The sequence below is a fragment of the Hyaena hyaena genome, unplaced genomic scaffold, assembly GCF_003009895.1.
Source record: "Hyaena hyaena isolate Hyena2069 unplaced genomic scaffold, ASM300989v1 scaffold_123, whole genome shotgun sequence".
NCBI lineage: Eukaryota > Metazoa > Chordata > Mammalia > Carnivora > Hyaenidae > Hyaena > Hyaena hyaena.
Window position 1 is genome coordinate 3,300,700 of NW_024080756.1, and position 13,315 is coordinate 3,314,014.

Here is a 13,315-nt window from a genome sequence, read left to right on the forward strand (position 1 = left end):
ATACTTACAAATGACATATCTAATAAAAGATTAGTATCCAAAATACATAAAGAACTTATACAACTCAACACCCAAAGAACAAATAACCCAATTAAGAAATGGGCAGAAAATATGAGCAGATATTTCTCCAAAGAAGACATGAGATGGCCAACAGATACACAAAAACATGCCGGCCATAACTCATGATCAGGGTAATGCAAATCAAAACTACAATGAGATATCACCTCACACCTGTCAGCATGGCTAAAATAAACACAAAACAACAAGTGTTGGTAAAGACGTGGAAAAATAGGAACTCTTGTGGACTGTTGGTGGGATTATAAACTTGTACAGACACTGTGGAAGACAGTATGGAAGGTCCTCAAAAACTTAAAAATAGAACTACCCATGATCCAGTAATTGCAGTATTATTTATCCAAAAAATACAAAACTCTAATTCAAAGGATACATGCACCCCTATGTTTATTGCAGCATTTTATATAATAGCCAAATTATGGTAGCAACCGAAGTATTCACTGATAGATGAATGAATAAAGATGTATGTATGTTTATACAATGAAATATTATTCAGCCATAAAAAAGAATGACATGTAGCCATTTGCAACAGCATGGAAGGATCTAGAGAGTATAATACTAAGTGAAATAAGCCAGTCAGAGAAAGACAAATATCATATGATCTCACTCATAAAAGGAATTTAAGAAACAAAACAAATGAACAAATTAAAAAAGACAAACAAAAGCCAGACCCCTTAATACAGAGAACAAACTGATGGTACCAGATGGGTGGTGGGTGGAGAGATGAATGAAATAGGTGATGGGGATTAAGAGTACACTTATCTTGATGAGCACTGAGTAATATATGGAATTGTTGAATCACTATATTGTACACCTAACATGAATATAACATGGTATGTTAACTACACTGGAATCAATAAATAAAAAAAGGAATAACAAAGGCAAACACATGCTTACCTGTAGTTTTCCCAGATTTGGGAGGTCCCAGAATTGCAATCCTAATGGGCATAGTAGGCTTAGGTTTGGGTTGGCGGATATATTTGATTGGGTTCTTCATAAATTTTTCTTTAGTTTCCTTACTAGATAAAAAATAAATATACTGACGATGGATTACAGCAAAAACTGGATTCTCTGAAGTTTCAATTGGCTTGATTGTCTCTCCTTCACTTAGCTACAATATAACATAATTGAATTCATAAGTTAGCTTTAAGTTTTACAGTATTCCCCCAAATACATTTGAACATATTTGTAAAATAAGAAAATCTTTCTTACAAAATAAGAAAACTAATCATAGCTAACTATTAATATTAAAAACTGTATAAAAAGAGCAATTTATTTTATACCAACATGCAATTGATGAAATCTGACATAGCCTTCGGTTTATGACCATTATAGTTCCCGTACATTCCTTTATAATGTCTTTAGGGTATGTTTTTGCCAAAGAATGTAAAGTTGTTTGCATATATTTGTGGGCCAATTTGTCCTTACAAACAGGTGCATTCCTAAGGTGGTGTTATGGATGGAAATGTGTTCCCCCAAATTCAAAGGTTGAAGCCTAATCCCCAAAGTGACTGTATTTGGAGATAGGGCCTTTCAGGAGGTAATTAAGGTTAAGTGAGGGTCTAAGTGTGGGGCCCTAATCCAATGAGACTGGTGTCTTATATGAAAAGAAAGAGACACCAGGAGTGCATAAGTACAGAAGAAAGGCTATGTGAGGACACAGTGAGAAGGTGGTAATCTGCAAGCCAGGAATAGACCTCACCAGAAAACTATCTCTGATGGCACCTTGACCTTGGACTTTCAGCTTCTAGAACTGTGAGAAAATAAATTTCTGTTGTCTAAGCCACCTAGTCTGTGGTACTTTGTTATGGCAGCCTGAGTAGACTAACATAGGTGGGGTCCTGGGCCATGTTTGGGGACATACTAGTAGGACAAACCCTATAGGCCTCTCTTCCACATTTTATATAGGCAAAATCCCACTCACATAAACACCCAGAGTAATCACAAAAAGGAAAAATACCTAAAAGGCAGCTTAAGGTACAGGTATGGAATGGAGATGGAGGAGTGGTTCCACATCTCTTTCTTAGTTCGAGATGACAGTGGGTCATTAATAATGTCAGGTTTGGATATCTTTTTTAGAGCATCAGGTGGCTAAGTAGCAGCCCATACTTGACAGAGTGGGTGTGAACCAATATGGTTCAGTATTACTCCTTCCCCAGAGCTACACCAGGACAGTTGTCACAGGTCAATGGTATTGTCAACATCATCACTCTTGGGCTGGAGTAAAGTTCATTGCTAGGAGTAAATGCTAGGTATAAGAAGAAACTCAGGGGTGCTGTACGAATGTCTGTTCCATGTCTTACACTTTGTAATAAAAAAAGCTGAAAGTTTAATGATTATATTTCAAATTGCCAAATTAAATGAGATTCCTTCCAGTAGTTTCTGCTATTGCTCAAAATATCTAGCATGCATCCTTTCTCCTCTGTAGGTCAGAATCCCCATAGTATCATCAAATCAGAAATATTGAATTATCATGCACCCAGAAAGATTCCCAACAGCCTTGAGAAATGATTATTTATATGTCTGAACGCTTCTTATGACCATGCACTCATTTCTCCATAACACACTTTTGTATAATTCTAGTTATATTTAGACATAAAACTTCCCTCACTAATTAGGGTCCTGACTGCTTTTTCCCCTTTCTCCCTCATCTCAGAGAGAAGGGCATGACTATCTTTTAAAGCTTTCCAGGCGATTCTAATGCATGCTTAACTCTATCCAATTCTCTATGTAGGGCAGTGTCATATGTTTCTATATTCCAGCATGATATTTAAAAAGGTTTCTCTTGACATCCTATGGTTAAGATAAAGAGGATAGCACAATTAAGTAGAAACGAAACTGATTGTATCAATATCATCCAAGAAGGAGGCTTCATGTAACATGTACATGTCTCCATTTTGGATCCCACCTGCAGAAGACTTTTTATCAGTGACCAATAATAGTAATATATATTAATAATTTTTATTGAACACTTACAAAATGCAAAACACTGTTGTAAGCACTTTATAGTAATTAACTCATTTAATCATTGTAACAATATTGTAAGGTAGGGACTATTCTTATTCCCATTATGCAAATGGGAATAACTCAGAGAGGTTACATAATTTGTCCAAGGTCACTCATTAATAAGTGGTGGCAGAGGCCATGATCTTCACTGCTTTGCTATATCACTGATGGAAATAAAAAGTACACTGATCGAGTGAATAGGTAGCTATCACATGACATTCTTTTATTGTCTTTATAGCACTTAATACTATCTCTCAAGAACCTATTTGTCTGTTTTACTTATTTATGCCTCGCTTCCCTCCCCAATCCAACTAGAATATAAACTCCATGACAAAAGAAACCTTTTTGTTCACTACTCTGTTCTCAGGGACTAGAATAGTGGCTGGAATGGTCTTAGTTAAGGTTTGTTGAAAATCGTCCCACATTTGAGGTTAGTGAATTCCAACTGGATTAAGTCTATCCACGTTGCATAAAAATATTGTACTTAGAAATTCTTGTTATGAACACCAATGTCACATTTTGTATTTTGTCTCACACTTTCCAGAGAATGTTATACTCTTGTTTTTGGTCACAGTGTCCTGGTGGTATTATTCTTTCAGGGTCTTAGTACAGAACTAGGTTTTAGTACAGGGTCTTAGACCCTGGTTCCGTGAAAGAATCAAAGAGGTTAAATGACTTGCCTAAAATTAGGTAGCAAATTAGTACCAGAGCTCAGCTCTTTAGATGTGTCCTTTGAAAATGTTTCCAGTACCCATCTTCTTCTGCTACACAATTAAAACCAGGTTGGAATTGTGTTATCTCTTCAGAAATACATAAAAGAAATTAGACCCTTTGATTATTTTTCAGATGTCAGAAAATTAAAACAATCACATGTTTTTATAGCTAGTTAAGAGTACCATGCAATGCTTACAATTTTTGAAATGATCCTGCCTTCGTCTTAGACATACTTAACAAAATAGAAGAAAGAACACAGCTTTCAGGTGCATTTGCTGACATTACCTTTACAGGGTCCCAGTAGCCAAATGAGCTTATCTGCTTATAGGTATAGTTCATCATTTTCTGGGCAAGGTGTGATGTTATCGGATAACATTTTTCAAAAATGCTCTCACGATTCTCTATCAGTGGTTTCAGTTTCATATTCAAATTATATTGCACAATATGGATTTTCCGAGCTCCATTAATAAGAATTACTGGTATCATAAGCTTCTCACATTCATCCTGATGAAAAACAAATCATAAAATCAAATATTTTTAATGGGACTGAGTCTGGTCACAGCACATAGACATTGCTGGTAACTGACTACTTCAGTCAAGAGAATAAATACTTTTCAGCTTTTGAGTGGCTGCATATTGGTAGCTAAAACTTTTGACTCTCTGTGGCTTCCATGTTGCCCTGGAGTTGTTAATGTCGTCATAATTGCAAGTGGTGCTGGCAAAAGGAAAGATAGCCCTAAAATACACATTTCTTTTGGAATGTTAAAAAGAAACCAAGACATAAACCAAATTGTGAATTATGAAAAATGAAGGAAAAGTAATAACCTGTATTACTTGTATATTATTCATATCTGCTTCATATTTTTCTCCCAGTTCACCTCTCAGGCGTTCAAGCGCATCAATTTCCTGTTCTTCATCTTCTTCACTCATTACTTCCTCATCTTTCGGAAACTCATCTTCAAGGATGTTGTCAATATCATCTTCATCTTCTTCAGGCTCTTCTTCACTAATATCTTCATCTTCCCTACCAGTCTAAGGAACAAAGTGTTCTCTTTTACTATACATATAGAATAGGCACCAAATGACTCTGCCAACTAATCCTCTGGAATATTTTACATCACTAGATATTGGTTGGTATGGAATGGCAACATTTATTTAGTGACATAGTAAAATTTTAAATACCTAGCACCCAGAAATTTAATTCCTTCAAGACTCTGACACCATACCAATCCCACAGTAAATACATAAACAAGGTATTAAATGCTTTATGTCTATGGTTGTCAGAAAGTTCCATTTATTTATTTATTTATTTATTTATTTATTTATTTATTTAGAGTCTTTATTTTAATTGCAGTTAGTTAACATACAATGTTATGTTTCAAGTGTACAACACAGTGATTCAACAATTCCATACACCACCCAGTGCTCATGACAAGTGCACTCCTGAATCCCCATCACCCCATTAACCCATCCTTTCCACCCACCTCCCTTCTGGTAATCATGCTTGTTCTCTATAGTTAAGAATCTGTTTCTTCTTCTTTCCCCCACCTCCTCAGGCGGTTGACATATTTATTGCTTTGGAGGTGGGGGGCAGGTGCTCAAGAGTTCTTGGTGGGGTGGCTTGCTTCCTTTTCACCGTCACTGGCTTCTGGGGAGAAGGATGGTACTGGCCCTGCAAATGGCAGCAATGTGCAGATCTGAACAGTACTTGTTTCTGCAGGTCTTCGGCTTGATGCTGCTGAAGGTGGCCCAGACATTCTTGTTCCTGGTGGTCTGCACGTAGGAGGTTTTCACTGGCCAGATCTCTACTTCATGACCACTACATCTTTGCCGTAGGCCGCTGGCTCCACACTCACAGTCTTGTGGTGAATCAACCCATTTGGTGGAAGGAGTTACGAGCCTTCAGGTTATTGGGCTGGGTGCTGTATGTCTGCTTGTTCCTCTTGATCAGAAAGCTGGAGCAGTCCTGCATGATCATCCATTGCAGGTGGGTGGACAGGGTGGCAGCTCCTCTCATCACTGCCTGGGAAGTCAGAAGGAGCCAGAGTCTGCTTCTTGATTTGTCTCTCTCTTTTTTTTCCTTTGCTCCTTTGTTTGGTTTCTTGAATTCCACATGTGAGTGAAATCATATGGTATTTGTCTTTCTCTGACTGCTTTATTTTGCTTAGAGTCTCTAGCCCCATCCATGAAGGTTATGTGTTTTTGACAGTCTTCAGTATTTCAGTATCTAATGGAACACAAAGAGAATAACTCAGCCTTCTCATTATCTGCCACCTGCAATCTCATGCTTATCTTGCTGTTTCTTAATATTTCTGTTGATTAGACCTTCGTTCCTTTATTATTTATTTATTTTTTAAATAAATTTTTAACGTTTATTTTTGAAAGACAGAGAGACAGAGCATGAGCAGGGAAGGGGTAGAGAAGAGGGAGACCCAGAATCCAAAGCAGGCTCCAGGCTCTGTGCTGAATTTTGAAGGCAATGTCTTTGTCTTCTAGCATCCAGTATTGTCGGTGAGAAATCTGACACAAATTTTATCCCCATTCCTTTGTAGATATCTTTTCTTCATTTTAGAAATAGATACAACCTCTTTATAATTAGCAATCTCAAACTGTGTTTAAAGTACATTAACATGAGAATGTGTCTAATGTACATCTCTTTTAATTTGTTCTGTTCAGTATTCATTGAGCCTTTTCAATTTGAAGATCTTCTGCTCTCTTTAATACTGGGGACATTTCTTTCAATACTTTTAAGATTATTTCCTCCTATATTTTCTCTCTTTTCATTTTTTTTCTTTTGGAATGCAAATTAGATGTTGACCCTCCTCGACCGACCCCACATATCTCCAGTTTTTCTTTCATATTTTCTATCTCTTGTATTTTTGTTATATATTTGAGAAACAACTTTGATTTTTCCTTCTAATTTTTCTATTCAACTTTAAAAAATGTTTATTTATTTTTGAGATGGAGGGAAGGAGGGAGGGAGAGAGAGAGAGAGAGAGAGAGAGTGAACACATGTGTGTGTGAGCATAGGCACCCGTGCAAGTGGGGGATGGGCAAAAAGTGAAGGGGACAGAGGATCCAAAGTGGGTTCTGTGCTGCTGTGCTGAAAGAGCTATGTGGGGCCTAAACTCAAGCTGTGAGATCATGACCTGAACCTACATCAGATGCTTAACCAACTGAGCCACCCAGGTGCCCCTCTATTAAACTTTTAATTAATTTAATTTATATTATATATTTTAGCTTCCATGAAATCTTTTTTGCTTTCTGATTCTTCATAGCATCCTGTTTTTGTTTTATGGATACAAGTTCTTGAATTTCTGAGGCAGATTGGAACTTTTTAAATGTTTAGTAAGGTTTTTTGAATTGCCTATTCATTTTAGGGTCAATTGTTCTGTTTGTTCATCTTGTTGTTCCTTTGTGTTGATAATTTTTCTCAAGTATATGGTAATCCTTGGTGGTTCATCCATTTTTATGAATGGAGGACCAAGCTGCCTAATTCAAGGCAACTGAAAGCTCTGGGTATGTGAGCTGGGAAGGTTGTATTGTGCTTCCATTTAAGATGGAAGAATGAGAAGAGGCAGGCAGGTTGGATGTTGCTCCAAAAGATGGAGGGCACCAAGCAACATTCCTGGCACCTATCATCTTCTACGCAGATTATTTGCTTTAGAAATTGTTTGCCTTGGTATAGATAAACCACATCTTCTTGATCCATTCATCTGTTGATGGACACTTAGGCTCTTTCCATGTTTTAGCTATTGTGGAGAGTGCTGCTATGAACATTGGGGTACATGTGCTCCTATGCCTCAGCATTTCTGGATCCCTTGGGTAAATTCCTAGCAGTGGCAATGAGAAACAATGAAATCTGGCCATGTGTAGCAACATGGATGGACCTTGAGGGTGTTATGCTGAGCGAAATAAGTCAGGCAGAGAAGGACAAATATCATATGTTTGCACGTATAGGAGGATTAGGAGGAACTTGACGGAGGAACAAGGGGGAGAAGAAGGGCGGAAATGGTGGGGGAAAGGGAGAGAGGCAAACCATGAGAGACTCTTGAATGCTGACAAAAACTGAGGACTGATGGATGTGGGGGGGGGGTGGGCATGGAGGAGGGCACTTTGGGGATGAGCACTGAGTGTTATGTAGAAACTAATTTGACAATAAACTATTTGTAAAAAAAAAAAAAAAACGAAAAAAATTTAAAAATTAAAAAAAATAAGCTAAAAAAAAAAAAAGAAATTGTTTGCCTTTTCTTTTCTTCGTGGAGGCAGATGTCTTTGTTACATAAGGAGCTGGTGGGGCAGCCTTAGATAATTTTTGTGCAGTTAATTCTCTTGGACTTTCTAGATAATCAAATTATACGCACATAATGAGCTCTGTCCTTATGTTTCAACATCTATGCTATTTCTTTTTCTTCTTGTATTACTTTTGCTACTTTTGCTTACTTTTGCTATTGTATCTTTAGTACAATGTTGAATTTTTTAAAAGGCTAATATCCTAAAAATTTTCATAGGTTAATTCTTCCTAGGGAAAAAGTTTTTATTTTTCCATAAATGGCAACTTGATCTTTTGAAACAGTGCTAATAAATTATACCTTTGAGACCTTATGTTAAGAAGTACATTTTCTAAAATTCATGGTCTTGGATATCTGCTGCCAGTCTGAAGGAATAAGTTAATTTAGCCTCTAGCAGATAATAACCATAAACCGTGAACAGCCCTCTCCCCACCTCAACACACACATACACACATACACTTTTTCTCACTTAAGAGGCTCTGGAGAGTGAACAAAGGCAGATTTTGCAAAGCAACCAAAAATTTTGGTTAAGGATGAGTTCTCTGATTTTGTGCCCTTGTTCACAGGGCAGCCTCCATTAGAGGGGTGCTGGCACAGGGTGACTAAAATTCTGACAGGAAACTTTGGTGTCTTTCCAGCTGGAGCAACCAGGGGAAGGAGATACAACCAGGACACTGGAGAGTGAGGGTAAACTTCAGAGCTGAGAGAACCGGAGAAGGGAACAACAAATCTAGTTTGTAAAGACGTTCCATATCTAGAACCATGCACATATAGACTGTTTGAGAACAGTATAAGTTGAATTGTCAGTATGACAGAGTTTACAGGCTTAGTGTTACTAAGTAAATTGCCTGCTAAAACAAAAAACACTCTTCGGAGCTATATAACAGAATTCAGAACCTTTACAACATAACATTCATAATTCAAAAATTATAATAATCCAAAACTATCCAAAATACAAATATGACCCATTCTCATAAGAAATGATATCAACGAATCCCCACTCCAGGTGCTAGAGTTACAAAACAAGGACTTTAAAGCAGTTGTTATCCCTATGACCAATGAGGAAGAGGAAAATACACTCATAATAAATGAAAAGATAGGAAATCTCAGGAGGGGAATAAAAAATATAAAAAATAAACAAAAATGGAAGTTAGAACTAAAAAATACAATATTTGGAATTTAAAAAATATCAGATGGATTTAAGACTGGAGACGACAAAGGAAAGAATCAGCGAATTTGAAGACAGATCAAAGTAATTATCAAACTTAAGGAAGAGAGAAAAAAGATTGAAAAAATAAACAGCCTCAAGATCATGTGGAACAACAGTGAATGATCTAACCTGTGTGAAACTGATTTTCAGAAGGAGACAGAGAGCAAGTAGGGCAGAAATAATGTCCAAAGTTTCCCCCAGTTTAGTGAAAGATATAAATTTACAGATTAAAGAAGCTCAGTGAACCCCAAACTGATTAATATAAAGAAAAATATAAATACATATATCATAATCACAACATTGAAAAAGATACAAAGAAAGTCTTGAAAGCAGCCAAGAAAAATCATACAGGAAAACAATTCAGATGACCACATTCTTCTCATCCCTCTGGTTTCTATCACACCAGAGGAATGAATAAAGAACAACAGAAAAGGTTAAATATCTGGATAAATGTAGAAGAAGATTTATTTTTCTCTCAATATATTTAAAATACATATGACTATTTAAAATAAAAATTATATATTTTTTCTTATGGAGTTTATAATCCACTTGGTTGTTAAAACAAATGACCACTTAGAGCATAAAAGGATATTGGTGGGTGTAAATGGACTTATACAGTCACAGATTTCTACAATATTACATGGAATAATATTGACTCTAAGTAGAGTGGGAAAAGGTAAGGATGTATATGTAATAGAGAGCAACCACTAAAAAAATAATACATAGAAGTATAACTAAAAAGCCAAAAGATAAATAAAATGGATTTCTAAAATACATTCAACCAATCCCAGAGAAGGCTGGAAAGGGAAAAGAAAAAAGAAAGGGGACAACAGAAAACAAAACTCATGGTCTCCAAGAAACAGGGCTAGATTTGGGGTAAACTCTCTCATCGCTTTCTATCAGTAGCAGAAAGTAGGGGCAAGGCTATAACTGAGTAGAAGGTTATGCCAGGAGGGGGATGGAGATTATAGTCAGAATGCTTACAACTAGGGAGGAAATGAGATAGGCAGAAATAGTAAGAGGAGAAGTGAAAGACTTGTCAGACTTCTGAGGCTTCCGAATACAGATGCATGTTAATCAGATGATAGATTCCCTTACTACACGTGGCGGGGCGGGGGGTTAGGTTGCCTTCTAAATCTGGATATTAAGATACGATTCCAAACTATTTGTTTTCAAAACCTTAAAGCTGAAGCCAAGGGAGGCTGGTTGGGGGGATGGGTTAAATAGGTGATGGGAATTAAGGAGGGGGAGATTATGGGAGTGTTGAATCACTATATTGTACACTTGAAACTAATATTACACTATAGGTTAATTAATGAGAATTTAAATAAAAACTTTAAAAGAACTGAATCCCCAACCTGTACACCTCCCCACCCCCCCCACTCCCCTACACCTTTGCTTTCTGTTCCATCCCAAAGTGCTCTCTGTATATAGACCTTTGGGCCTATATACTCTGCCTTCTCCCTAGAAGGCCTCAAGGATGGTCTTGGCCTGGTGCTTGGTCCTTAACCTTGTTTCAACATCATTTGGACCCTGACTTTGGCTTCCCCTTACTACTTAGGGTATTTATCTCTATTACTATTCAGCTGGGTATAGGCTCTCACAATTCTGCTGACTTGCAACCCTGGCTCACTATCCTGGCTCTTTCTGGCTTTCTCCTGTCTATGGCTACCCACAACTTGATAGAAGAGACTGAGGCACCAGAGAAGGAGCCAGTGAACAGGAAGAGAGACAAGATTCTGAAGCAAGGAAGAGGAGCAGAAGCAAGGCCTCTGAGGAGCTGGAAAGTATGCAAACTAAATCTCTGTGAAGGGGTTGGCTTAGGTTATTCATCAATCACACTTGGCAACTAAAATTCCACAAGATGGCGACATTTTCCTATGAAATTAATGCAAGTAGCCCCCTTGAGACTAAGATAATTTCTAATGTCAAAAAAATGTGTAATCTGCTGCAAAAAATTCAGACAAATGATCTTTGTGAAGATTGAGAAGACAAAACTGGGAGGGGCTTTCTTTGTGTGTGGTTCCCCAATTCATTGTGAAAAGGTGATTCATGGAGCTGCATATTCTATACAAAAGGCAAATGATGAGAAGGCCTCTGGTTCCATGCTTTTGAAAGCAAGCTCCAGGGTCTATGTTGAGTCAGGAAGTCATGCTAACTGGTTATAGCAATCATACTGCGTGAACCTTGACATGCTGTATTTTGTTTAGTCTTTCTTTGTCTGAGGCAGTGGCAGGACAGATAAAATTCTCATCAAAGACATTTTAAAAACTCAATCAATACACAGTTTTTTCATCTTTGATTCATCAAAAATCTCAGGAATTATCTTCCCTAAAGTCAGTTTGTACAAATTAATTGTGTGAGATACATAGTCAATTTTGTGAAAGATTAAGACTTGGGAGAGCTAACTTCTACAAACCTACTTCTGGGCTCTTGGGTGGCTCAGTCGGTTAAGCGCCCAACTCTTGATTTCAGCTCAGGTCATGAGCACTGAGACAGCACTGAGCTCTCTGCTGACAGTGCTTGGGATTCTCTCTCTCCCTCTGCCCCTACCCCGCTTGTGTGCTCTCTCTCACTCAAAATAAATACATAAACATTAAAAAACACTACTTAATTTATAAGATAGAATATTGAATTTTGAATGAAAAATAGTAAGAAATCCCACCATTCTAATGTTAACAAATAGAAAAATGATAAATCAAGGACATTTAAAATTTATCCTGAAAACTGATTTTCTTTTTTTTTTTTTAATTTTTAATGTTTATTTATTTCTGAGAGAGAGAGAGAGCAACCTGGCGAAGGGTAGAGAGAGAGGGAGACACAGAATCCGAAGCAGGGTCCAGGCTCTGAGCTGTCAGCACAGAGCCCGATACGGGGCTCAAAACCATGAACTGTGAGATCATGTCCTGAGCCGAAGTCAGACACTTAATTGACTGAGCCACCCGGGCGCCTAATGAAAACTGATCTTCTTAAGAAAAAGCAGATTTAACTAAAGAATAGCAAAGAAGGGAAATTAAAGTATTATTAATTCAGGAAACTAGATATTATTAATTTTGTTCTATTTTACAATGACAAAGCCTAAATTCAGAGAGATAAAGAAAACTGCTCAAGGTTATACCACAGCAACAAAACAACTAGTGAGTGACTGCTATGTGTCAGCACTATGTGAAGCACTGGGGAGCCAGTGGTGAACAAAATCAGCAAGAACTGGAAAAAGGATACCAATTTAGGTCAGCTCAACCCCAAAGTCTTGACTCCTTTGATAATATGTTGCTGAGACAATTAGGGTGATTCTATATGGGACCACTAGGGATTCCTAGGGACTGAAGGCCTGTGCTTTAGCCCAGGTTAGGATGCCTGGTTTTTCTTTTTTGTTTGTTTGTTTGTTTTGCTTTTTTTTCTGTTATCCTAAACATCAGCATGATCTTTGAACAGAGAATTTCGAGACATGTTTGTTCAGGGAATGAACAGTAGAATGAGGCCAGAAACTTCTGTCAATTTTATTCGTGGCTCATTCTCCAGTGTCTGAATAGTGTCAAGTATGCAGTGAGCGCTCAATTAATGGACCAGCTGACTGGCTGAATGGATGAGCAAAGATTATGGCAAATAATGGAGAGGAAGGTTCTTGTTCCTTGGATGGTGCTGTAACTTTCTCAGTCTGATGATTTTAGACCTACTTTTGGTTGTGTTTGGACACGGAAACGATTGTCCCGGCCCCTATTCTGCAATGTTTTGACCCAGAGTTACAGCTGGTCTGTTTCAGCAGTCCTTTGTACATCTCCATACCAGGGGGCATATGGTTGCATGTGCAGCAAGTCCTATTTTCTGTTATTCCTCTTTTCCCCTTCCCCTTGTTGGGCTGGACATTTTCATACAAATGGAAAACTGGTCTTGAGAGTCAGAGTAGAAAAGATGGTCCTGGGCGCTTTATGCCAGAAGGAGATGGGAGAAGGCAGGACCATCTTACTCTTTGTCTTGGTTACAGGGGTTACTTGTAAGCTGACTGCGTACATATGAG

The 13,315-nt window shown here is 37.7% G+C and overlaps 1 protein-coding gene and 1 pseudogene across 1 annotated transcript in view; both read right to left on the reverse strand.

Moving 5' to 3' along the window:
• The window catches only part of AK9 (adenylate kinase 9), a 125,440-nt gene that overhangs the window by 17,908 nt on the left and 94,217 nt on the right, over window positions 1–13,315 (reverse strand). Inside the window, exons 30-32 of the mRNA XM_039237385.1 lie at window positions 4,621–4,827; window positions 4,081–4,299; window positions 973–1,186 (exon numbers count right to left, since the gene is read on the reverse strand). Coding sequence (XP_039093316.1) covers window positions 973–1,186; window positions 4,081–4,299; window positions 4,621–4,827 — 640 coding nt within the window. The remainder of the gene's footprint in view (window positions 1–972; window positions 1,187–4,080; window positions 4,300–4,620; window positions 4,828–13,315) is intronic.
• LOC120235214 lies at window positions 5,348–5,812 on the reverse strand (annotated as a pseudogene).